General features: G+C 34.1%; 3 protein-coding genes across 5 annotated transcripts in view; all 3 read right to left on the reverse strand.

The window, feature by feature from the left end:
* Positions 1-1456: 1456 nt before the first annotated feature.
* LOC123312935 (exosome RNA helicase MTR4-like) lies at positions 1457-19995 on the reverse strand. The gene is made up of 14 exons (XM_044897525.1): positions 19797-19995; positions 19600-19710; positions 19282-19524; positions 18068-18242; positions 17701-18015; positions 16783-17029; positions 15658-15950; positions 14592-14868; positions 14363-14535; positions 14141-14305; positions 13839-14080; positions 12690-12926; positions 7548-7701; positions 1457-3297 (listed from the first exon to the last, which is right to left on the reverse strand). The coding sequence occupies exons 1-14, from the start codon at positions 19889-19891 to the stop codon at positions 2977-2979; spliced, it is 3048 nt and encodes a 1015-aa protein (XP_044753460.1). The 5' UTR covers positions 19892-19995; the 3' UTR covers positions 1457-2976.
* Positions 19996-20744: 749 nt separating this feature from the next.
* LOC123313909 (exosome RNA helicase MTR4-like) lies at positions 20745-26059 on the reverse strand. The gene is made up of 13 exons (XM_044899013.1): positions 25730-26059; positions 25289-25531; positions 25037-25211; positions 24666-24980; positions 23839-24085; positions 23291-23583; positions 22800-23076; positions 22522-22694; positions 22301-22462; positions 21952-22193; positions 21548-21784; positions 21302-21464; positions 20745-21175 (listed from the first exon to the last, which is right to left on the reverse strand). The coding sequence occupies exons 1-13, from the start codon at positions 25894-25896 to the stop codon at positions 20858-20860; spliced, it is 3012 nt and encodes a 1003-aa protein (XP_044754948.1). The 5' UTR covers positions 25897-26059; the 3' UTR covers positions 20745-20857.
* Positions 26060-26295: 236 nt separating this feature from the next.
* Positions 26296-27851, reverse strand: part of LOC123313081 — a 52695-nt gene continuing 51139 nt past the window's right edge. For 2 of the 3 annotated variants that reach the window (XM_044897779.1, XM_044897778.1), the window contains one exon: positions 26296-27690. In XM_044897779.1, coding sequence (XP_044753714.1) covers positions 26368-27690 — 1323 coding nt within the window. In that variant the 3' untranslated portion in view covers positions 26296-26367. The remainder of the gene's footprint in view (positions 27691-27851) is intronic. The other variant, XM_044897781.1, reaches the window with a different exon arrangement.

Here is a 27851-nt window from a genome sequence, read left to right on the forward strand (position 1 = left end):
AAAACATTATAATAATTCTGGCCAACCGCCTTTTCAATCCAAAACAAAAGATGCATTTAATTAAGTTTTCATCACACAGATTGATCCCCAAAACTGAAAAATGGATTTTGAATCAATAAGTTATATTGTTATATTGGTTATATTTGGTTTTGAGCCAAATATCAACCGGACCGGTAGATTTCTGTTGTCATAGTTTCGGTTGATGAAAAAAAGCGATAATATAGATTCTAACTTGTATGCACCAAAAAGTGAGAAGAAAAGGTTTTGAGAGACGAACCAAAGAAGTAATCAATCAAAAAATCGTATATACGAACGATGGTCGATTGAAATTCATACTTGAACTAAAAATATTAAAATACGCGATGATTTCATTCGTGTTTCGCTACCGCAATAGCATAACTCAACTGGATATGCTATCATAATACACGTGCATCAATTCATAAAATCATATAAAATGGCGGAAAACTCAAAAAAATAAATGTATAATATACATAAAATTTTCCAAGTAGGAAGTGGTTTATTAAATAAAAAAGGGATTCAACTTCCTAGTTCATTTATTTGGTGACTAGTTTCGCTCGAATACGTTCGAGCATCTTCAGACCAGTCCCGCTGAACTCTCAACTAGATTTGTCAATTATTAGAAATGTACAGGGATTACTATAATATTTCAACATCGAACTCATTCTCAGATTCTACAAATGGAATATAGCTAATACAAATTAGCCATTGACAATTGACAAATCTAGTTTAGAGTTCAGCGGGACTGGTCATAAGATGCTCGAATACGTTCGAGCGAAACTAGTCACCAAATAAATGAACTATGAAGTTATAACCCTTTCTTATTAAATAAATAATAATTTAATAACAAATATCTACATAGACACTCTTGCCACTAGGCTAAATTCAGTACTGAAATTTAATAACAACTGCGCGCGCATGTCATTTGTGAATATTCTAACTTTCAGTGAGTAATGAATTCAGCGGAAACCGGTCCTTATATTTTGGCAAAAAAATTTTCTCCGCCTTGATGTTCTGTTACTGTGAGAATTAGTTCTGAACCATGGTATATATTGGTTATTTAAGAAATGAAAATTTGTTTTACCCCTCGAGACATATAAAACACGAGATTATAAAATGATAAAAATTATTTCTGGAAAATGTTCTGCGTTAGAAGTTGATACCTTCCATCCAATGTTGTCTAAAAAACAATACTGAACCAATATTAACTTAGTGCCACCTCAAACAATAAAATAAGTTACGATATTATTACGAATAATGTGAAAACCATTCAATCTTTGAAATATCGATTGCTTAAATCACTTACAATCAAAATCTACCATCAATATCAACTTAGAATGAAATTAAATGTTTATAGGAACCGAAGAAATTATCTAGAATATGCAAACATTCAGCTAATAATGTTTGATTATTAAAATGAACTATTGAAATGATCTAATATTTATAAAAAATTCATTTATTTTATTCATATTACATACATTTCAAGTCTATAAAAAATATAAAAATAAGTTATAAAAAGGACATCAACACAAAATTCAATAAAGTCGAATGAAAAAAATGTAACGGTACATTTGAAAACAAGTAACATAAAATCTTACCTAGCCAAGTAGTGTAAATAAATTTTCACGTGAAGCAACTTAATACCGAAAAATATTTCCTGAACCAACGCTGAGATTGTTCCGTACTATTCTTCGAACACAGAACAATTACGATACAATCCCACGGTGAAAATCAAGATATTCAGCGTTCTTCAAAAGGGATTTCAGAATGAAACAGAGTTCTCGAATAAAATTGAAGATTATAATAGGAAAGTGCGAAGGAAGCAGACCCGTACTATGACAAAAAACGAAAACATAGAAACGAATGTGCTAACTTCACATTCTTCTACAAGGTACAAACTTCGGAAACATTCAAACTTTAATAACTTTTGGAAGTTTGTGCACCTTATATACTAAATGACAAGTACCTCAATTGGTCATGAAGTACAGAGGGTGGGGTCTACAACAATGGAAGTTACACGGTAAGACCATTTGCGAAGATATTTCTCCGAAAATAGGTAAGGATTATTCTTAAAGAAAAGATTCCTGCGAAAACCAATATTATCCGTAAAATCTGTTTCATTCTGCAAATTCCAATGAATTGAAATGAGTTCATACTGCAATTTTGAAAATATGGCCGTAATTACATTCGATTTGTGACATTGAAACATTTACATTTTAATGACGATTCGGAGGATGATAATAAAGCGACCACGAATGAAGTTTATATTGATGTCTTCCATAGATTCAATAGAATAATTCTCAATGATAACTAATGAATAAAACTCAGAAGAAAAAGGAAAATTTCTAACGATATAAAGTACATTCAAAAATTTATTCACAAAATTTCATCGTTATTTACAATATCAGGTAAAAGTAGACATACTGGGTCACAACGATATCGCTACCGTTCAGTGCAAATACTGAATGAATGTCATGATATCACTATCATGACGTAACAAAATATATTGAATGGGAATAACCGTGAAGAAATCAATTTTTAAATTTATTCTAACCGGATGTTAAATGAATTTTACAGTATAGAATTTGCCGATATTCACATGGTTGCAAAAAGATAGAAACGAAAATAGAACCCCTATTTTTGATAGATCGATAGAAAATCCTCAAGGGGTATGAGAGATGAAAAATACCCCCCGGAAAATGTGGATAAATAGCTTTGATTGCACGAAATCGTCCGCTTGGAAACGATTTTGCATATTTTATTCCATCGAAAAATGTTTTCACCTTTCTCGAAATATCCCGAAATGCCCATTTCACAAAAACTCCATTTGTTTCCAACAATTCGACTAGTAAATACAGACAAATTCTAACTAGTAAACGTCGTGTAGAAAGAATACCAGCAATAAAAAAATTGCGTATCCCAATGGCACTTCACTATGGATTTTCCTGTAGTCTCTCATTAGAGATACAAGCTGGCCGAAAAAACAATGTCTCTTTTGATCGATTTAATGGCCTCGTTAAATTTATCCTCCAAGTCCTTATTTCCAATGGTTTTCGAGGCCTGTACCATCTGCCTCAAAAGTTCCTCCAATCTCCTCATGCAACGTACTATCGAACCTTCGTAAATTTCGGTTGATCTACATAGATCGCTGAAACTCGCGCCTTTACACCACTGGTGAACTATGTGGTAAAGAGATGTCTTGAATTTGTCAATGTAAGCTTGTTCGTCCAAAGGCAATCGAGCTTCCGTACTGATCTTGGCTATTCGTCTGGCGATATCCTAAATAATAATAATTATGATAATAAATCGCAGTAGCTAAGATTGGCGTCGCAAGATAAATTAATAAATAATCATTAACAAATCCGTCTTGAACCCAAAACAATGAGGATTGTGTGGGATGATTAATTGTTCAGAGTTCTGTTTGTTATCTTATTATATTTCAACTTTCAATTTTCACCTATTCTTTCAATAACGAATTGAATAATCTCGAAATATTATGGCTTTTGCAGGGAGGGTTGCATCGCAGATGGAGGGAAGAATTTCCAGAATCTTTCGTGGAAAAAAGTCGAAATAAGTTCCTCAAAATAGGTTTTTTCTGAATGGATGCAAAATAATCTACTTTATTCAATATCATGCAATTTGCCTAATATCATTTCATACAATTAGTGTTCAATTTCTCATTGAAGACATTGTGGTGTTTAAAACTTGGGAAAAATAATGAAAGTCATAACGAAGTGGCCTGCTTGTCTCTTTAAAGCATTGTACTTAAGAAACTTTCATTGTATGGGGAGAGATTCTAAATAATATTTTATTTTTTTCGAAGTAATAATATCATGACAAAGTCATGACAGAAGAGTTTCAGATTAAATTCCTCTTTTTAAATAAAGTTTTCAAATATGAAAATGTAGGCACAAAAAGTTCTGATGCAAATAATATAGGCGTTGCTTTTTTCACCCTCTTCTAATGACATTTCTTGGTTAAAAAAAAACGAAAAAATTTAATTTCTTTATTAAACTTTATTCTTCTAAATACTCTTTTCGCGGAGATACTCAATAAAGTCTCTTATTAAACCCTAACTTCAAAGAACTGTAACTTGGAGGGAAAAGTGTTTTGGAGACAAATTTATATGAAAGAACCCCGAATTTTAGCCAAAAAATCACCCTTTAAAATTATCCAGAGGAGATATAGGGGAAACAACCGCTGCGAAAATATCATTATATAGATTATTATTTGGCATGTCCCATTATGTATATAGTATGTATGCTTGTCTCAAATTTCAGCCAACTTTTTTAAAAAAAACTACAGGGGCTATAATAAAGAACTGAAAAAATTTAAACTCCATAATTAAGCATTTGTGGACCTATGTTTATATGAACTCTCTGCCTTAAAATAACTCATGGAATATACCCCTCACATTATAGCATTGAATTTTGAAACAAAAAAAATCTCAAGTGTTTGGGGAAGGGAGGTTCGAGAAACTCATTTTGATACAGGAAGTATTTCCTTCAATCCTTAAAAAAATCGTGTTAAATCCAATTGAAACATTTCAGTTTTTCAATATCTTTTATAATCCCTGCCCTGCCTTTTCACATAGTAATAAAAGAATTGCGTTAGTGGTTGAAGATTTGTTTAAGTCTTTTCAATCTGAAAACATAATATTATGGTACAAGCTTAGTTTCAAACACAGAACCTAATCCTTCAAAATTCCATAGACGATTTTTTGTACCTGTTGTATGAAAACAAAAATTACCAATATTGTTCCTTAACCAAGCATATTCATACTCATAAATGAAAGTCGTTAAATGGTGATTACTCGTGCATCATTACAGCGTCTACTTACAATATCTATTTCATCAAAGGATCAAAAGATTATCTTTCTATTTCATAACTGAAATAGAATTAAATAAATGTAAATGAATAAATGTACGGTTGCAATTATCTCAAATAAGAAAGCTGTATTCAATTTATCCTTTACTTCTTTTTAATCACAATTGTAAGAAAATTAGTAGTTCCCGGAAGTACAACCGAAATACAGGGGAGTAAAGGATTTTCTTTTATGAGTAAATAATGATTTCACATTCAATTTGGTAAAGGTACACCAATATAGAGAGAACCGTTTGAACATGCTTAACTGACATTCAAAATCTAATGATTATAAAGATTTAACTCAGGCAGAAATCGATTCGCAGTAGGTTGATGACTTCATAGATTTTGTTAACCTATGAAGCATAATCTTCTTCCTTTAACGGACGATCCCCATGAAATTTTGAAATCCTTGTATTTTTATTGAAATCGGCCTCCAGCCTGCTTGATTTCAAGATAAGACTTTCAACTCTTTTTTCTTATGGCAGCCATGTTGAATTTTCCTATGTATGTATCATATTTATTTCTCCTAGCCATTGTTGAATGAGAAATGAAACTATTTCAATTATTGAGAAATTATGTTAATTTTTCGTTTTACACCAATTCGAAAATAAAATTCATGGTCTTTGTTAGAGTGCAGATATTTACGACATTCTCCTTTTCTAATCGATTTCATTCAAACCAAGTCGAATGTTGAATAGAAATATTAATATTCATTTTTCAATGGGGAAATTCAATATGGCTGCCACAAAAAAAAGGAAAATGTCGTATCTTGAAATCTGCGAGGCCGATATCAATCAATTTCATTGGATGACGATAACATTGGAAGCTTACAAAATTTCCTGCGAATCTTCGTAAAAGAAAGAAGAATTTACAAGCAATTTTCTAATATATATTCACTCATTGACGTTTTGAAACGCAAAATAGTTCATAACTTTCGATGAAACGATACTTGCTTCCATAGCAAGGAAGGAAAAAATAATATTTCGGAATTCACTAGACTGACTAGACCATAAGGAATCTGTGGGGGACGCTTGCATGGGCGTTTTTGGTACTCTTAATCAAATAGTCACATGCTATACAAAATTGGAAAAAATACTGTGTGAAACAGGTTGGAAAACACGATTTTTCGTAATTCGGTTTCTTATAAGAGCTTATTGATACAAAAATAATGCCTTCCCCAACTGGTTCATATACTATTCATTTTGGGCTAAGTTTCCACAACGGCGTTTAGAGGAATTCAATTTCAAATCACAAAGTCTATGCATTGTCCTGGAAACTTTCAATGAGTTTTCTGCCACATCATCTAGAATACAAGGAATAATATTGAAAAATTTTCTTTAAAAATGCTTCTATGTTAGAAGTTATTCGTTTTTGATCTTTCAAATTTTGAAGGGAATTATTCAGAAAATTTTAATTTATTATCTCAGGAAGAGGTTGAAGTCATTCATATTGTTCCAATATTTGAATAAAACTGCCTTGACACAAAGGTTTTCGACAAATGAATAATCTAATGCAGAAGCATTTTTTACTGTTTTTCGTTATTCCTTGTATTTCAAGTGTTTGGGGAGAAATTCCCAACAAAAAAATTAAGAAAAAAGCAAGCACCTCCCAAAGTAATCTTTTTATTCAGTGACTGCTTACCCGGCTATTTCCACATTACATTTACATTGCGTCGATATTTTACACACACTGGTATCCATTCATATTTCCACATTCGTAGCATTCAACAAACTGTGCTGTGGAAACGTGACAATGAAAACATATTTCGAAGAATATTTATTCTAATGTTATCTCAACGGAATGGTCCGAAAAAAAAACTTTTTTATGTGAAATTGAATACAAGCAATATATTTTGAAACATACTCAACAAATCTGCGGTACAGCAAAATTGTAAAATCAAATATTTCGGACTGTTAATGTTTTTGGTTATTTTTTGTTCTCGGTATTTCATTCCACATTTGTTTTCATACATACTGTATTCTTGTTTGGCGCTTTTTTGTGTTGTTTTACGCAGTTCCGGATTGAATGTTATATTTTCTTTGAATTCTATACTTTTCAAAAAGTCCTTGATTTTGATGTTCATTAACTGTTAAATTCTACATGTGTTTTGAGTTTATAATAAATCCGACAACAACATAAAAGGTACATTATAATGTATTTTTTGTGCGTTTTCAACTCAGTAAATACCAATATTCCTTCTAAAATTGTATTCACTGGAATTCTTTCATTGAATAAATGAGGGAAATAAATCGAGATAGATTCGATACTGAAGTAAGTCATCCGAAGGCAAACGAGCACACCTTTCCATCGTGCAGATCCGGCAACGTGGCTTGTTGTTGATTCAACATTCCACAAGCACGTGAGCCTAAAGCTTTCAAACCAGTTTCGCGCTTTTTTTCAAACGCCCACAAAAAGTTCAACTTCCTATAAACACCCCCCGTTAACGTGTACCTCATCAGGGTCGGAGGGGAGGGGTGGCCAAACGTATAGAAAGACCTATCCGGAATCTAAGGACCAAGTGAATTTTCGACTACCTACCATCTACGGGTGGTCAAGGGACGGAAGATTCCGAGACGGTCATCGTGAGAAAGTCGGCCCTCATTATCTATACGGAGCCGATGGTTTCTAGCTAGAAAAAGGAGGGAAAAAATTGATAGACTCACCTGCATCTGTAAGATGAGTTGTTTCGGATACTCGTCCTTTTCGTTGCTCTTCTCGTCGCACACGAAACAGCTCAACAATGCGCACACCTCCGCCGGTGTTAAGGGGTTGAAGATGCCGCTGAACAGCATCTCGGTCAGGAGCAGCTCGTCCGCGCTGTAAAACAATGGAAACGATGTAATACGGCGACGAAATCAACAACAGTTAACGAGCGGCCAGACACGAAATCAACGTACGCGCACACCGGACGAAAGGTGTCGAGAACGGGTAGTACGAGCCGTCTCATTCGGGGAAGGCTGTTCGGGAACCGCGCGAAAAAAGTTCCCCTTTCCGCGGGGACCCCGTATCGAAATACTACGCGGTACACGCACACCGCAGGTTCACATTTCTCGGAACTGCACTTCCCAGAAATTCGCGGAGCTGGTTCGAGGAGCGCGCGAACGATGGGGAATTATTCTGCAGTTCTTTATCGCGAGGTATGCGGCGACAGCGAGTCGTATCGCTCGAAAGGCGTCTCACGTATGCCGGCGGTTTGTCTTCGCGGATGGAGGATACCCGGTATACGCGTACGAGCCATTCCGTTATGTCTTTGGGTTTCGACGTATTGCATGAATGTAGATTATTTTCGTGAGCAATAATGATTATTGAAAATGCTGCAAATCTCAGGAAAATATTCAATTTATCAACTTTTTTAATTCCTGAATATATCGAAATAAGCAATTAAGAACCCCTTAAAAACTGCCTAACGATAAACAGTTTTTTGCCCACTAGGGGTATAGTAGCAGAACGAACGCCTTCGATTATTAGGCGTCATTCGAGGACACCAATAAACGTTATTTACATGTTTCTTCAATACTTCGAATTCACAAAAAAAAGGTTATATTTCTCTGTAATCAGTTTTTAAGATGATAGGTATCAAAAGAGGCTCCACGTCCACACAAGAGGTTTTTCAAAAAAAATAAATGTAATTCTGCAGATTGGACTGGTTTCTGAAATAAATTGGTATAGAAGCCATTTCATGCATTTTTATTCTGATTCAAACATTTTTCCCACTTTCACTGAATGTTCAATCAATTCTCAAATATATAAATATAAGCATAGATTATATCCATGATATATATCCATGAAATGAAATGAACCATAGACAACATGGATATATTTTCCAAATTTTGATTTTAAATGATACTCAGTCTTATTTTGAAAAAAAAAAACTGATGAAACAAATATAAAACCACCAATATATTCATATATGTATCAGAATTAATAATTGATTGGGCGTTCAGAGAATATGAGAAAAATTTATATCGAATATTGCATCCTCTGCATCCCCATAAAGCAAAGAATGCAATTATAGGTCATCACAATATTCTTGGAAAGTTGTGACCGCTTAGGAAACAGTAGCCAAAGAAGTGGACAGTAAACGACCAATGGATGTCATTTGTTAACACATTTTGTTTTTGAGGAACTTTGTCAAAAAAAAAGTTGTGAAACGATGGTACTCATTTCAACAAAAAATTATATTTTGAATAATGAACGACACAGGCAAGTTATTTATTGACACATTTCGTTTTCGAAAAACAATATCCTGAACTGTCAACAGCCATTGAACCTCTGAATAGAACGATGATAAAACTTCTGGAAAATTATGGTACAGAAAGAGGGTATCTCTGACTCAATCATAATAATCAAAAAATTTATAAAAAATGTTGGGTCATGCCGGTACCTCATATAATCTCTCATGGCTTACTCATTATGAAGCTTGTTATTCCAGAGAATACTGATGCCTGTTTGCACCGACTCATAGGACAGGCTTAAGGTTTAGTCATACTTATTTCGGTGACTATGTAACTACTATAGAAATCAAAGAAATGACTTCGGCCAGTTCCATAATCAATTTTGAAATCCCTTTAAGCTAGAAGCTTCTTTTACTGCCATTTTCAGCAAGACTAATGAAAGCTTTAAAATTAAAGGGACTTTAAGTGACCGTAAGCCTAAACGTTAAGGCTGCCTTTTAAATAAGTCAGTGCAAACGGACATGAAATAAATGATCTCGATTCACCTGTTCGCTTATCCAGAATTACATTTTTTTAGTCAGAAAAATATACATATATTTTTTAATCCAAAAATATTCGGTTCCTTTTCGATATGGCTAACTGTATGTGTAGAAAAATCTCTTTCGCGTCAAAACCTACCTATTTGCACGAAAATACGAATTCATTTAAAGAGATCCTTGCCACTTGCAAAATTGCGTAGTTCAGTACTGAAAATTGAAATATTCACAAAATACGCAGTTATTCAAATTTTCAGTACGGAAATCAGTACTCAAATTACATTATTATAATTTCAAAGTTTCCAACTACAGCTAAATGTAGTTGATGCAGGGATATTTTGAAACAGAACAAAGTTGTTTCCAATTTTTTTACCACGTATTACTAGAAGAGGCCTAAAATAGACTTTTATAATCTTCAATCGCCACTTGGCACATTAACGGCCTTTTTCAATAAACGTGTTTATCCATTGTTTCAGTTACTGAAGATAGAAAAACCATCTGATTGCATTTCTATGATCTATCTGTAGTTATATTTTCCAATCGTCAGTAAGCGAAACGATAGGTTTATTGAAAACGGCTGTAAGACAATGTTTGCAAAATGGACAACTATTTGCAAGAGAATTCTGTCAAATTTAATCCCATAATGAGTGTTCATGGATAATTTTTCATCACTTTTACAGGCAGACAAACCTTCAGATATTCTAAAAACCCTCATTTCAATAATGCGCATTTTGGCATAAAAAGGGAGGAATAAAAAACACCCCACTAAAAATACTATTCATCCTTCAGTATACCATTTCCTTCGACCCAAAAGTACAATGCGAAAATTTCGCAAATTCGGCAAAAAGCCAAAACCATGGGTACCGCATTCCCCGGATACCATTATAAATCTCTAACAAAAGTCGACTTTCCGGACCCTTCTAACAAAAATAACAATGACTCCCATTTATTTGAAACCCCGGAGAACATCACAGGCGCCGACACTGCCGGCAGACAATATGCAATAGAGGATGGTTCTATTCTTTGCCCAGGGTCGGACTCTCAACGAAAAAGGTCCAAAAGAATCTAGGATAGGAAGCATCTAGTAGTTTGTGTTGAATTCAAGTTTCCCACGGAAATTCTGTATATCACGTCAAAAATTCGAAAATAATCGATTTTTATTTTGTTACAATTGATGTAAGACGTTGATGTTGGACGTAAGAATTTTTCAAAAGTTGATTTTATGAATCACTGGCGACAACAGTTGATGAAACATTCGCATCACGTGGTAGAAATTCGACATTTTCAGACAAAATTTATTTGTTCACGTTTAATATTGGCGAATTGCGTGATTTATTTCGAGTATTTGGACTATTTTGGTGAAAGATAAGAATGAATCCATTCATTATATGTAATAATTATTCTGAACTGCTGAATATCGTATTTTCGTTGTATTTATTCTGATTAATGTTGAGCTGTTTGTTAATTCCGAATATCACAGTAAATTCTTCGAAAAATGGGTTTGTAGTTGAATATTTTCCGAAAGATTCACCAAGTAAAGAATGCCTTATTGAAATTTGAAATGAAAATGATTTCTTGGAGAAACTACCAGAACACTCTACTCTATGTATGTGTTTATAGGTTAGGTTAGGTTAGATTCACCAAGAAATAAAGAATACCTTATTGAAATGAAAATGGTTTCTTGGAGAAACCAACAGAACACTCTATGTATGTGTTTATAGGTTAATTTTAGTTCACCAAAATTTTTAAAATTCAAAAATGCATATGCATATTCCTATTTTACATTTATTTTCCTAAATTAAAATTAAAAATATCAATGGACTATTAAATTAAAATCGACATTCTTGAGAAAATGTCAAACAATTGACAATTCAGTTTTTGATCAATTTGAATTCAAGTCGCAAGATTTTTGTGAAAAATCTAATACTAAGTTCGAAAAATACCCTCCATCGTCTCTCTCTACTCCTATCGTTCTTTTAATCGAATCTTCTCCACTAAACTCGATTAAAGAGTAGAATACTATACGAATCTCGAAATTACATTTTTAGATTCTTTTGAAAAATCTTGCGTTTCATGGAAAAATCGCAAGAGACAAGAAAGTTCTTCAATTGAATGGGCTTCCTAAGAGTTTAACAATTTTCGAGGAATTCAAATGCTGGGTTAATGTTTAGTAGTTTCAAAGAGATTGTGGCCCAGTAAAAAGTTTCTTGAGGGAGTTCATCGCCAAAATAGGTAGCAATATGAGATTCCTCACATCATGAAGTCCCTGTGTACCAAATTTAGTGATTTTCGTATGACCAGATTCTAAGAGAGGAGAATATTTTTAAGGGCGATTCAGGATGATGTGAATACGAAAGACGGAGCCTCCTGACGAAAACCAGAATCTGTGACCAAATTTTGTTGCTTTAAATTTCGGTAAGTTACGAATCAGTAGCGTACGATCGATCTGTTTCTATTTGCGCAGGTTGGTGAGGTGACGCAGCTTTTTCCTGCGCTGCACGTACTATCTGACAAGTCACTGTCACGCTTTATTTGCGCGGTCTTGTTCTTTTCAATGTTTTACAAAAACTCACGCTGCGTCACCTCACTAACCTGCGTTTCTATTTGCGCCTGGCCTTAGTCTTCGATTGACAGATTCGTAAATAATGCAATTTTAGAAATGTTCCTGTAACTATCTAATTTACAGTGTTACTTTTGAACTACCTATCGTAAATAGCAAATATTTCTCTTTGTGAATAGTTAGGGATTCCTGCAAGCTACAGATCACTATGAAACGTCCAGAATTGCAATTTTCCTATAAGCTTATGAAAAGTTACAGATGAAATCAGAATACCACCATTAATACCCACAAACTTAGAATTGGTACATTTACGCTTGGTTCGAAGAACGCAATTTCAATACGAAATTATCCACAAAAATCGAACTGATTTGCTGCTGCTTCTTTGAACACGTGCTATCATTCCCGAGATGAAATGGCGATATTTACGTTTCGCATCGAAACGAAGAGGGCTATCGGGCCGGTCCGGCCACGACTTATTCGTATAGTCCTTCGACTCGGTAACAATTGTACCGAGAGAAACAATAAATCACCTACCTGCTCAGCTCGCAGGCCACCCGACCTTTCAGCTGTATAACGTCGGTGTTCGTGCAATAGCCTAGTCGCCTCAAGACACGTTTGCGACACTTGAGCTCGTCCAGTTGCAAAACGGACTTGGCCTCGAGCAGCTTTGTTTTGGCTAGTTCCAACTTCGATCGGATGTTCATTTTTTCCTCGTACTTTTTGTAACACGAGTTAAGCTCTTCGGTTTCGTGCAATGGGTGATCTTTCATCCTGTAAAAAAACGTAGGAAATAGAAACGATACGACAATATGAGAAGCACAAAAAGATTCGAATTGAAATTTTTTTCTGAGGTTTTCATAGCGGACTTTTCTTGTTTAACCTTAGGCGAAGTTTATCATAATGTTTCTTGGGGAAGTTCCAGTATATAAACGTAGATATTCTTTGTCGGAATGTGGACAAAATAAGATATTTCTACTAAATTTTATTGATTTCTTCAAATCTCCAAAACATCAGTGAAGAAATCAAGTTAGTAAAAAAACATCCTACTTCTGCCTACATTCCAAAGAAAAATCAGAATGAAATTTAAATGAATCAGAATTCTGCGTTTTCAACTCCTGAAAGCTTCCAGTTGTTCATTTTATTCATTCATTAATAATTTATAAGAATCCGATTTTTTTATTCAATTGATTTCTTCCTTATAACTAGTTAGTGAACAAGTCCTCAATTTCTAAAGTTATCAAAAAATCACTACGAATCGGTATTTTTAATACAGTTAAGGGTTTTGATGTATTCTTAAAGACCTTATTTTAATCTGAACTATTGAGAGGGTCCTTATTGGTCTGGGAAAGAGACTCAATTCAACAAAATGCAGAAGTTTCAAATTATTTGAAATCGTCTTCAGGGCTCTACAATAGATGGTTTAACATTAAAACGTTTGTAACTATATAAATATTAACCAATGTCACCCTTACAATCAGACATGTCACATAGCATCAATCAGAGATCCAACGGTATTACAATTCCACAGAGGAAGATTAAATGCTGACCATGGTTTCGATATTATTAATCGAAATTAATATAAATTAATTTCGATTAATAATTCTTGGTTGTGGACGATAATTCATTACATTCAGAGTTAATTGCAATTTTCAGAAAAAAAAAACGGATGAATAATCCACTTACTCTTTCTCCAGAGATCCAATCTTGTCTATTATCTTCAGAAACTCAGGATCATTAATCTTCATATCTTTCACAGGATCCAGCTGTGGGGGGCCATCAGGAAATCGTTTTTTAACCTCTTTCAAGGATTTCCTAACACTTTTTCTAGAGTCTTTGGTCCTCAAATCGTTCGGACAGTATAATCGTACAGAGGATAGGTGGGTTATGAATTTCGAATCAACAGCAACAACTTCAAATTCTCCTTGCTGAAAAGAAAATTTCGATTCTTATTACGAAGATAATTTTTAATCAAGACAAGTGCTCACCTCTTCATTCACAGCTGGCTTGGGGAAGTCATCTTCAGAGCTGAGTGTGACGTGGAGGAGCATATCAATCTGGCACTTAGCTTTCTCCTGTCTTTTTCCTTGAGCTTTAGTAACTTTATAATTCACCACTATACCCCAATCATATTCTGCATCAGCAGTTTTGATCTAAAACCAATTTAATAAATGGAATTAAAAATAAAAATAGTCTTTCGTATAATCTACCTTGACTAATCTTCCAGGTTGTAGAAACGGGAGTAAACTCTCATAATTTGTCAGATATTTTCTAAAGTCAATGACTAATTTATCCAGTTGTTGTCGTATGTCATAATATGAAGCAATTTGTTCTTCATTATCAATTTTGAAATTGTTATATTCTTGAAGTCTTCTTTCATATTCTGTAAAAAAGATTGCATTAGGGTAATGTTCATAAATAGCTTAAATTATTGTTCACCTTTGTGTAAACCTGGAATAGCAGTCTGGTTCTGGAATTGGTAGAATGACCTTTCCAACATATACTCGGGATTGATTTCCTCTACCCGAAGAAGATTGAGAACCATGTTATAAGTTAGATGGAACGCTGAATTTATAGGATCTGGCGAGCCTTTCACAATGTCACGACAGCCTTCTGGGGGTACCTTCTCATCTACCATGAATATGACTATACCTTTGTCATCCAAACCTCTCCTTCCCGCTCTACCAGACATTTGAATATATTCGCCAGAAGTGAGCTAAAATATCAGTATAATGAGCCCCTTGATTCTCAAATCCATATAAAAAGGTTTTGAATTAATAGCATTTTACAAGATGAATGGTTGCTTCCCTCATCCAATACTTGTTATTAGCAATCAATTTCAGTATATGTAATTCAATTAGAAGTAGTTGGCCAGTAGATCCAACATATCGATATCGATTTTTTTATTGCTAGATACATCTGTTTGGTTGAAACACTTTTTTTTGGAATAGCAATAGATGAAAGTAAAAAAACCCATAAATTCAGTAGAGCCGATTAAAAAGAGAACAAAATGCGAACTTCAGTCAAAAAATCCCTTTTGAAATATGTATGCTAGTACATCCATCATGCAATCTTTATGCTTCATTTTCTCGAAACAAATGCGATAAAATCCGTTAAAAACTACGTCACCCTAGTGCGCATAAGCGTAGCTATCATGAAAATAGGCCTGACCAATCAGGAACGTTTTCGGATCATCGTATATCGTACATTTCATGTTCATTTTCGTATTTTTTTTTCAATAGTTCAGTTCATCCCAAGTAAAAAAAAATTCCAGCTATTTCTCGTATTTATTGCAGATCGCAAAAAAAAAAACGTAACGCCACCGATCTAAAACTGAATTCTTTGGTTTTCTAACTACATCTCCACTTTTTCTCACGTCGGGATTCTCAGAACATGTTTTCCGATAATTTTGACGTTAATCCGACAGCCTCCGATGATTTCGTCAGGTGACCCGTTTTGTAGATAGTATATAGTAAAACACTTTAATTTTTTTGAGAGATCTTACCCATCTATACTGCTGGCCATCAAACTTCCTCATTCCTGTGAAAAGTACGGTTCGAGCTGGCATGTTCAAGCCCATTGCGAAAGTCTCTGTTGCGAATAATGCTTTAATGAGACCTTCACCAAATAGAATCTCTATAGTTTCTTTTAGAATGGGTAATAAACCCCCATGATGAATACCTATACCTCTTCTCAGCAAGGGTAACAGATGCTGAACTTGAGGTAACATTCTGTCACTGTCGGACAGAACATTCATTGCATTATTGAAGACTTCATCAATCAGTTGTTTTTCGGCCGCTAAAAATGAAATGGAGTTTCTTTGAACACACTTATATGATTCAAATAAATTTTTTTTTATTGAGCAGTTTATTGCGTTTATTCTCGTGAAATTTGTTGAAGCGAAAAATTGTCCAGTCATTAAAATAATAAAATATTTTTTTTAGTGTCATTAATTACTTGATATACAATTTACCAATCACAAGGTATTAAGTAACTGCGATGGCGTAATAGAGAAGGGGGAACAAAAAAACGAGGGCAAAACGGGAGAGAAATCTGATCAATCAAATCTTCAAGATTCAAATTATCAAATCTAGTAAATAAAATTGGAATGTCTGTGTGTAATTTTGGAAATCTTCTACTTTTTGGGTTATTTGTAAGTTATCTAAACATAATAAACGCTTTTAAAATTTGTTGTCTATCAGTCTGTTTGTCTGTGGTAATATCCCGATTGGCTGAACCGATTTTCACGGAACTGTTAAGACTGTTGGAAAAGGGACTCTCGATGGAAGGCTTCAAACCACAAAAAAGTGAAGTACAGTATAGTAAAACAGAGTAGAGAGAGTGAAGTAGAGTGAAATAGAGTGAGGTAGAGTGGAATGGAGGAGAGTAGAGCAGACTAGAATAGAGAAGTGGAATCAAATAAGTAAAGTTGAGTTAAAAAAATCTGCAGGCTGGCACACCTAGTAATTTTATAAAAATAGGTGTGCACATAGAGAAATTGCTTCAGAAAACTGAGTATCACATAATCCAGCAATAACATCCGATCAACCTGTTGGTAATGTCATCTTATTGTGATCTTGCTACAAATGCTACTTGAAAAACTGCATTTCAGAAGAAGCAAAATACTCACCTGTATTAAAATCAAGTTTGGTCATCTGGGTAGCATAAAGCTCACATTCTTTTTTTGAAAAACTGAAAACTATACAAGGTGCAAAATTTCTATCCATTATCATTTTAAGTACTTTGAAGATGTCACATTCAGTAGCATTCTTGTTGCTAATACCGCCCCTTCTTCCTTTCTGGTCACCTTTGGCCGCATCACCAGAATCTTGTAAAACTGACATTGCTACATTGAAATTTTCGTCTTTGAATATACCCTACAAGAAAATGTAAGATTGACAGTAAGCTTTTCAACTGAGAAAGAAGCAGCTCAATAGACTACACATTTTTCAATATGACGGTACATTCCCTTATCCTCAACTTATTTGACCAACATTTGGGGTTCTGTACCAACCACAAAAGCCCACAGGGATCACCTCTTCACCTAAAAGATGATGGTGGCTAATGATAGATTTGAGCTGCAATATTTACAGCTGTTGAGAGCTGAAAGCTTAGATGGGGTTTTGTCCAATGTGTTGAATGCATTGTGTATTTTGTTTATTATCGAGACTAGGACGTTAATATGAAAACTGTCACGATTATTCATTTAGTGAAGTAAAAAATTTTTTTTAAAGAAGTTACTGGCTTATGTTGGGAAAAATTGTATGAATATCCTTCATAAACAACAAATCTTTGGCAGTCACCTTCTGAATTATCATGATTATGAAAAACAAAACAAAAAACTGCCTTCAAATACTAAAGGATTGAAATGGTCTCCTGCTCAATATCTGCTTTCTCTGAACACACTATTATACTGAGTCAGTACCTTCTGATTTGGATGTAGGACAACCACGAGCCACCACTGTATTGTATGCTTTATAACCTTAATTGATGAATGAGTGAATGAGAAAAATAATACTGAAAATATTATGACACAAAAAAAACTTACATTTTCATCGACTACCATATGAATTCCAGTTCCTCCAGCTGGATAAACAAAATGTTGCAGTGGTGTTGGCCGATAATCTGTATACACAGCATGACATGGCTGTTGATGTAAATGTGCTACCCACTCGATAAACTGTCTAGCATTTGGTATGGTAGCAGAGAGGAACACAAAATGTACGTTGTGAGGAAGCAAAATCAATGTCTCTTCCCAAACAACACCTCTCTCTTTGTCTCTCATGTAGTGAATTTCGTCAAATATCACCCATCCAACTTCTCTCATTATTTCAGAGCCCCTATATAACATATTACGGAGAATCTGGAATATCAAGAATTATATTCTCACTGACTAAAGGCACTTATGTAGTTACCTCTGTCGTCATTATCAAGCATGAGGCAGTTGGATTTATTGTAACATCCCCTGTTACTAAGCCCACATCTTTAAATTCATCCATGAATTCTCTATATTTTTGATTAGACAGAGCTTTTATGGGTGTTGTATAAATAACCCTCTGTTGTTTTTTTAATGATGTAGCAATGGCATACCTGGAAAAATGCAGTGAAAATCACTGAAAGATCCATGAAAACCTTACTTGAATGAATAATGAAAGTCAATTTGATAGATGAGATAATGCTTATACCTATATTATTCTCAAGAGTAAAACAGATTTGCTAACATCAATAATGTTTCAATTTTTTTTTATTGGAGGTTGCTATGACAGATACTAAATATTTATGCTAGTCATAAATAATAGTTATAGTCATCCTCAATTATTTTTCCCAATATACACAAAAATTGAAACTCAGTGAGTTGCTGTAGAATACCAGGGACCAATGCAAAGAAGCCAAACAGCCATGGGTGACTTCAATACCTGGGTGGATAACCGCTTTGAATATAAATTGGAATAAATTGGAACAAAGTGCGCATAGGCTCCTCACTCACATCAGTGCTTTCCCCATTTCTGTTTTTAGATAACAATAATTTTTAATTATCTGATATTTGAAGTTTTCAAATGTAACATTATCACTCCTTATTTCAAATAAATCACCTCTCAAATTGAGTTTTGTTTATGAAGGTAGTTTTGGCTAGATAAAAGTCGTAACCCCCGTTTTTTTTGTGTCAAAACCAAGCAAGAATGAAAATATAATTTCTATGAGTGAAATTTCATCGTTTAGTAAGTTTTTTAGGATAAGTACCAACTTTATAACTATGGGAGTCTAGATAATAATACATAACATAATAAATAACACTTTTTCTGATTTATTTTCAATCTGTTATTCAGTTCTGAGTATTCACAACTATTTAAAAATTACGATTGATGAAATTCCATTTATTGATTCCTGATTGCTGGTATCCACCAATGAAAAGTGATTTAATTCTGAATAACATTCAAATGGCGGATCAGATACTAGGAGTTTTGTAAAATGGAGAGTTTCACAAGTCTGTGAGTTGCTGTATTGAAACTTCTTTATAAGTATACTCATAATATGGAACATTGGCAAAGCTTCTTTTTTTCTAATTCTTGTGCACTTTTATTATTGAAAATTCATAAATATAATGTGCAGGTGTCATAGTTAAACTTACTCAGCGATCACTGTTTTCCCTGCAGATGTATGTGCAGAAACGAGCACAGACTGATTGTTGTCAATACATAAAATAGATTCCTTCTGAAAAGGATCTAGAACGAAATTGTAGGTTTTCGCTGGTTCCCCCGTCGGCGCCAAGAGAGGAATAAATGACTGGCATGGAGGATAAGCTACTTCGTGTGAACATGATTCTATCGATTCTATTGTGTGAACCACTATCCTGTTTTTCAATTCTTCAAAACTGAAAGATAGTGTAATTTAAATAATATTCTCATTTTTCATGAAAGTATGAAAATAACGTCTCTCTGAGTCTTACTTTATATCTTTGACATCTACCACATTAGGGTCATGTTTACTTTTTTTTGAAGATGTACTAATGTCGTCACTACTTTCCCTTTTAACTCCTTTCAAATCAATCTGGACAAGCCTAGAGCAAATAATATTCTATAAATAGGGGTACAAATATAATAATGCATGAAGTCTTGAAGAGGTTAATTTCGTAATGCGACTTACCTTTCATCGAGATTTTCAGTATCCGGTGTAACTTCCTTTGATTCTTCACTTTTGCTTGGTTGGAAACAACTAAATAAATCATCAATATCTGTCATTTTGATAATTCCTTACGAATTGATGTGAAAAATACAAAAATTGCAAAGTTTAAGAAACGTGGTGCTTTTCCGATCGCATAAAATGGAAGGAAAGTGCGATTTTGATGACGCCACAAAATAACTGTCAATTTGCCAGTTTTTAATTTTGACAGCACGAATTTGAAAATGAGAGTGAAAATAATAAACGAATCATTTCAAAAATAGAAATTCTGGGGAATCTGGTGAAATTATATAAATTTGTGCTTTAGGGAGTACTTAAAATTAAATGTTGATTAAATATCTTTTGGCAGGGATAACTGTCTTTGGTAATGGTTCAATTATTTCTGCAAAAATGAATTGTTACAGATCGCGAGAAAAAAATAATATGCCTGAGCTTTTTTTTTACTTTTTATAGAATGTACACATTCCAATAATAAAATTAGTTAATTTGCTCGTGGCCAAGTTATTTTGAGGGTTGAAAATTCAATATTAAGACGAAAATATTTCCGAAAGTATCCAATCTTTACTCGTGAAACTGGAAATAAATATTATTGAAATAATGCCTACTTTGACTCTGCATGAGTTTAGCTCAAATTAATTATCTAGTTTTGGAAAAATTTTATTTGCCGTTCTAGTGTTAACTTAGATTTTTTATCTACGTGAATTTTTGGTTTATTTTTCCACTAATGGGCATCTTGAACTAAGTTTCCGAACCTGTCCCAGAAAAATAGTAAATATTATTTCATCAAGGGCCTTCTTTTCATTTGTGAAGTAAAAACTAGGATGCATATTTCAATAAATACTGGAAATTGTTATCCAAAGCAAAACAAGGAATGGAAAATACTCGAGGACTTCAGGGAAATCGAAGAATCAGTAAACTATGTCAAATTTATTTACATACAAATGATTTCCACAGAAATCACTTCAGAATTTACATTATTCCTTGATATGTACATTAGAATTTCATCAGAAATCATTGAGATGCAATTACAAATATAAACTGGCTGCAAATATGATATCCCTCTTGATCATTTTAATTCCATCTTCAAACTTATCTTCCAACTCGTGATTCCCAATTACTTTGGAGGCTTGCACCATCTGCCTCAAAAGTTCCTCCAAACGCCTCATGCAGCGAATAACCGAACCTTCGTAAATATCTGGATCTAAAAGATCTCTGAAGGAAGCTCCATTACACCACCTGTACACTATATCCATCAGAAACGGGCGGAAAGACTGTACATAAGTTTCTTCATCAACTGTCAACCGACATTCTGCATTGACTTTGGCTATTCTTCGGGCTATGTCCTGAAAAACGTCAATTAGAGCATAAATATAACCCTCAGCAGGATCTGACGCTAACAGGGAAAAAACGAATAATATGAACAATAACAGCTTTAGGTTTGTGATAAAAGATTGAAATATGTTACATACCTGCATCTGCCTGAAGGGGCCATTTAAACTTTCCCTGATTTTTGGGGGCTTGTCCGATTTCTCGGTGCAAACAAAACAGCTCAGGAGTGCAGTTGCCTCAGCTGGGGTAAGGTTGTTGAACACACCGTTGAATAGTAGTTCTGTCAGAAGAAGCTCATCCGCACTGTGGAAAAATATGAGAATTAATTGTGACTTCCAGGAATTTTCTCAATGCATCACAAACATATCAAAACAAAAATCATGTACCTGCTCAATTCGCAAGCCACTCTGCCTTTCAGCTCGATGACATCCTCTTTTGTACAATAATCAAGCCTCCTCAATACTCTTTTGCGGCATTTAAGCTCGTCCATTTGTATAATCTTCTTGGCATCCAGCAATTTTATCCTAACTTCCTCCAATTCTGATTGACAGTTGATTTTCTCTTTATATTTTTTATATATTTCTTTCATCGAAGGATGCTTGGCGAATGGGTGCTTTTTAATCCTAGAAAAAATTATTTTATTTCATATGTAAGCAGAAGTTCAAAATTCATTATTCAATTTGATAAACACTTTTCAGGATTTTTGGTTTTCAGGATTTTTGGTTTTCAGGATTTGAAATTTCTAATCTGTGCAACTCAAATTTTTTATAAAAGCAAAATCTTAACTCACTTGTCTTGTATTTTTGCAATTTGATCCATGATATCAGTGAGGCTGGGATCATTTATTTTCATATCTTTAACAGGATCCAGCAATGGAATACCATCTGGATGATCCTCCTTGAGTTTCCTCAGCCAAGGTTTTATCATCTTTTTGATTTCCTTACTTTTCCAGTCTCCTGAAAAATTGCATCTACCAGAAGAAATATGGGTTACATAACTGGAATCTACAGGAATAATTTCCATTTGACCATCCTGAAAAAATCATAAAGTTTATATGTCGATTACCTCATAACATTTTTAGGACAATCCTTTGAACATTAAAAGATGTATTTGTAGAAAATTTCGAAAAATTGAAGTACCTTATCCTCAAGAAGAGCTGGTTTGTTACTATCACTTTCATCGTCTTGAATAACATTAAGGAGCATATCAATTTCAACCTTTTTGTCCTTTTTTTTGCCATTTTTTAGCCACTTACAGCCAACTACTATACCCCAGTCATATTCACCCTCAGGAGTTGATACCTAAAAAAAAATTGATCATACCATAATGAAGGAAGTTGGGGAAAAGAAAATGAAATTACCTTCATAACTCTACCGTTTTTCAAGAAACGTCCCAATACTTTAGGTTCCAACATGAATTTTCTGGTCTGGATGTACAATGTCTCCAGCTGTTGCTTCAGAACATGATATGACTCGACTTCTGGTTCATTTTCTATCTCAAATTCATTATATTTCTCCAGTTTTGCTTCATAATCTGTAGAAAAAGATAGCTAAGGGTGTTATGCCAAATTCAATGCCAATTTATGAATCAAGATTCTTTAAAATCCTACACAACTTTGGAAAAGTGTATTTTACTTACCGTCAAATAAACGAGGAATTTCAGTCTGGTTTTGGAATTGGAAAAAAGATTTTTCCAGCATATAATCCGGATCGATTACTTCAACTCGTAGCAGATTGAGAACCATATTGTAAGTCAAATGGAATGCGGAATTCAGCGGATCAGGTAAACCTTTGATTATACTACGACATGCCGCAGAAGGTACTTTCTCGTTTATCATTGATATGACAATACCTTTATCGTCCAAACCTCTTCTACCTGCCCTACCAGCCATCTGTATGTACTCTCCAGATGTCACCTTTAAAAAATTCATTGCAGTGGAAGAAATATATCCCATATCCAACTTCGAAAATATAATGATATAGATAAATCTATATGATATAGATATCATATTTGCCAAGTTCACTGAGAAAATTCAATGCTGTAAGTCCACCTCATAAAATCATTGAATCCTTTCCTTGTTATACCTTGATGGATTATGTTGTATGAATGACCGATGTTGAATTACTTACCCATCTATGTTTTTGCCCATCAAATTTTCTCATATCAGTGAAAATAACAGTTCTGGCAGGCATGTTTAATCCCATAGCAAAGGTCTCAGTTGCGAATAAAACTTTGATAAGACCTTCACCAAATAATATCTCAACCGTTTCTTTAATAACTGGAAGTAATCCTCCATGATGAATGCCTATTCCCCTTCTCAGCAGAGGAATCATATGCTTAATATATGGTAAATCTTGGTCTTCCTCAGAAAGAACTTGAATGGCATTGTTGAAAATCTCATCAACAGCTAATTTCTCAGAAGCTAAAAGTGAATAAATAATTGTTTAGAAGGATAACTTCAATTTTGTGTACTTAATTTTGATCTTGTATTCCCATTGAGTATCGTTTGAATTTTGATAGTTTATATTTCAAGAAACAAATACATACACATACATTTTTACTGAGACGAGTTATTCAACCACTAAACCATCACCGACCTGAAGATGCTATTCTGATAGAACAACTGTTGTGGTTGAATAACTCTCAGTGAAAATAATTCATTCTACTATCTACTCACTGGTATTGAAATCCATTTTGGTCATCTGTTTTGCATAAAGTTCACAGTCTTTCTTTGAAAAACTAAAAACAATGACAGGTGCAAAATTTCTTTCTACTGTCATCTTCACCATCTTATAGATATCGGTTTGAGTGGCATCTTTATTTCTAACTCCCCCTTTTCTGCCTTTTTGATCACCTTTTGCTGCTTCACCGGCATTCTGCAACTCTGTCATTGCCCCATTGAAGTTATCTTCTTGGAAAGTTCCCTATTGTGGAAAAACTGAGATAAGCTTTCAAACATCATTATATACAACCCGACTAGATAGTTAAAGCTCTAATCAGATAATGTTCCATCTGATATGAGAAGGGGGGGGAAGATGAAATACGGATACCCTAAATCAAAATATCGTTGATTCAGCTGTGTAAGGGTAATATGAGTTCATTTACATTTCAAAATAAAGGTAGGAGTCACTTCACTATGCAGCCATGTTTTCAAATTAAATTTGTATATGTATCATGAATTAAAACAAGTCAGTTTCCAACTTTAGAAGGGTGTGTTTTCTTTCAAAACTTCTACATTTCGTAAAAAATTGTGAGCAAGTAAACCACTACTGCCAAATGCAAAATATGTTAGGCAAAATCACCAAATTACATTAGTATTTTCCTCTGAAATAAATTAATTCAAAACCCCATTAACTCACTATCTTGCAAGAAAAGTAAAACTCTATCAAGTTAAATCTTTCAAGTTTGAATGCGTTAATCAACTACAATCTTAGTGAAACTGGCAGTAACTCATTTGAATTTTTATAGTTGAATTATTCATCAGGTAAATAAATCCATACTTACATTTTCATCAACTACCATATGAATTCCACTACCACCAGCTGGAAACAAGTAATGTTGTAAAGGTGTTGGCCTATAATCTGTGTAAACAACATGACAGGTCTGTTGATGTATATGTGAAATCCACTGTATAAACTGTTTAGCGTTAGGAATGGTAGCAGAAAGAAACACAAAACGTGCATTATGTGGTAGCATAATCAAAGTCTCTTCCCAAACTACCCCTCTACTTTTATCTCTCATATAATGGATTTCATCAAAAATAATCCAGGCAACCTCCCTGATAACATCAGATCCTTTGTACAACATATTTCGCAAAATCTGAAAAAATCAATGTTGTCAATTGTGGCTATACTATCAATAGTTTTCCCACTAACCTCTGTTGTCATGATCAAGCATGATGCTGTTGGATTAATTGTAACGTCTCCAGTCATCAATCCAACATCCTTAAATTCGTCATTAAATTCTCGATACTTCTGATTTGACAGTGCTTTAATGGGACTTGTATAAATTACTCTCTGTTTATTTTTCAGACATAAAGCTATTGCATACCTAGAGGTTTCAATATCATGAATATATTATTGTATCATTGAACTATTTTTTGAATCATAATTATAAAATTTACTTACTCTGCAATGACAGTTTTTCCAGCAGATGTATGGGCAGAAACAAGAACTGATTGATTGTTTTCAATACATAAAATAGATTCTTTCTGAAAAGGATCCAAAACAAACTTGTATTTCTTTGCTGGTTCCCCTTGAGAAGCCACAAGAGGGACTGCTGCTTGTTTGGAAGGATAAGCTACTTCATGGGAGCAGGAGTCAATTGTGTCTAAACTATAAACGACCACTCTATTCTTCAATTCTTCAGAGCTGAAAATAAATAATCAAAAATAAAATAATGTGGAAAACGGATATTTTTTATTTGTGAACTCAGGTCTAGATGACCGAAATTACCCCTGATGATGTCACTCGCGTTCTCCAAATCACCCAATAGGATATTCCGAAATGTTAGATTACAGAGATGTCAACATATTGAAGCAACAATGCAACAACTCTTCCCATACTTACAGAATTTGTTTGAATTGTTCCAAATCTTCAGAATCTAATTTGGCTTTTTTTGGTGATTCAGTTTCATCCGGAGTATCATTTCTTGGCCTTTTAGAACCTTGTGAATCCTTCGCAACTTCAATTTTTGTAACTTGATTGAAACAGTCGAAAAGGTCATCGATATCCATCTCGACTTCGTTTTTGTGGTCAAAAAAGGATATCAAATAGCATATCAGTTAACTTATTGTGAAATAAGTAGAAAATTAGCCGCAAATTATCAACTGGTAACTATTTACTTTCACCTGATAAAGTAAGGTTAATGAAAAGGTTATGTTTTTATTTAGGGTTATAGCATAGAAGATTATAAAGAAATGTTTTTCCTTATTTTGAATAGACGGATATACTTCCAAAGAGGAACCTCTTTGATACTTCTGGTATCATTGGCCATTCAAATAAGCTTCTCCATTCGGAGTAATTCGGACTCAGATTTTATTGGGAGGTTTTGGGGACTCTCAACAAAACTGAATGCAAGGCAATCTTATAAATTTCTTCGAGAACTATTTAATCGTTACAATCAATGAAACAGCTGACTTAAGATTATTATATTATTAGTTTATTTCTCTACATGATAAAAGAATTAATAAAATTACATAAAATTACTATTCATTCCTGCGCGGTCGTATGTTGACGCTAATTTTCTGAACAGTTTCAAACATTACTGATAGATTCTGTTTCATTCTCTTTATCTGGGCAAAATTCTCTTCCATCAAAATCTCATCCCTTTTGATATTCATGCCTTTCATAGTTTCTAGTAAAGATTTTCCCAACAATATGTCAGTCGCCGCTTCAATTTTCTTCAAAATAATCTCATGAATCAATTTTACTTTGTTCCTTCCCAAAGGAGCCTTGAAAAATCTCTCCGCTTCCTCTGCGTCCGCAGATTTATGTTTTATCTTCTTGAGATAAAACAATGCGTATGTCATAATTCGGATATCTTTTTGAGTAAGTGGTTTTCGCTTGGGATCAAAATTTCTTATAACGCACAAACTCACTAGGGACATGGCCTTTATTTTTTCCACGCTGAGAGTAACCGATTCTGCATATCGGAATTCGTCTGCCTTTGGAGTCACTGGGATGGAGGATTTATTAACGTCAGTGCCTCCACCGAGCCTAAAAGATTTCAGTCTTAACTTCCACAGGTTGTAGAAGAAGAGAAATTGTTCTTTGAAATGGTCCCACACAGAATAGATTTCCGATCGATTAGAATAATATTCTTGAGCTTTAGCGTAGTAAATGATTATCAGAGCTGTATAGATACAACTGAAGAGTTTAACAGCCAACGCGTAGGATACATAGAAGACGTAGCCAAAGCCAAGTTTAGGCTCAATTAGCATGTCTATCTCATCACCTTCGAAAGGTCTCAAATTCAAAATGATCAGGAACTCTACTGTGTTAAAATACCCTTCAAATCTGTACGAGTGATCGACGAACAGGAGAAAACCGAAAAAGGCAAAGGCCAATATCACGATAGTATTGTAGAAAAATAGGGCACAAAGTGGTATGAAAGAGATTCTGAAGGTTCTTTCCACAACCCTGAATATTATAATGAACCTGAATAGGCCCCATAGCTTGATAGTAGCAACAGCTATCAAAATTGCGCATAATACTGTGAAAGTACTATCCAATTCTAACAGGGCGAAGTAGTTGACGAATTCCTTGGGATCTTTGCCTTCTAAAGATGTTAAGAGTTTACCGACCTCCAATGATCTACGATGGAACATCCAAACACATCCCAAACTCAGCAAAATGAGGATAATATCCACAAAATGCCATAAATCTCTGAAGTACCAGGTGCGGGTTCTTTTGATTCGAATGACCGTTCTTACAGAGAAAATTAATACTAAGAATATGAAGAGTCCCAGAAGCACTGGGATCGCTACTAAAGATTCGTTGTCCAATAGTAACATTTTTGATGTTTCAATCTGAAAAAAAAAATGTTATTGTAATGCACGTTATTCCTGTTGAATTTCCCCTATTTATTTCAAAATGTTCCCTACTTATCCCTAGTTTTATGATATTACTGTTAACTATCTCGATTCAAGATATACCTAATATTCATTGGATGTCAAACTGTTGATCTATG

Source organism: Coccinella septempunctata, chromosome 5 (assembly GCF_907165205.1).
Source record: "Coccinella septempunctata chromosome 5, icCocSept1.1, whole genome shotgun sequence".
In the NCBI taxonomy this organism is placed as follows: Eukaryota; Metazoa; Arthropoda; class Insecta; order Coleoptera; family Coccinellidae; genus Coccinella; species Coccinella septempunctata.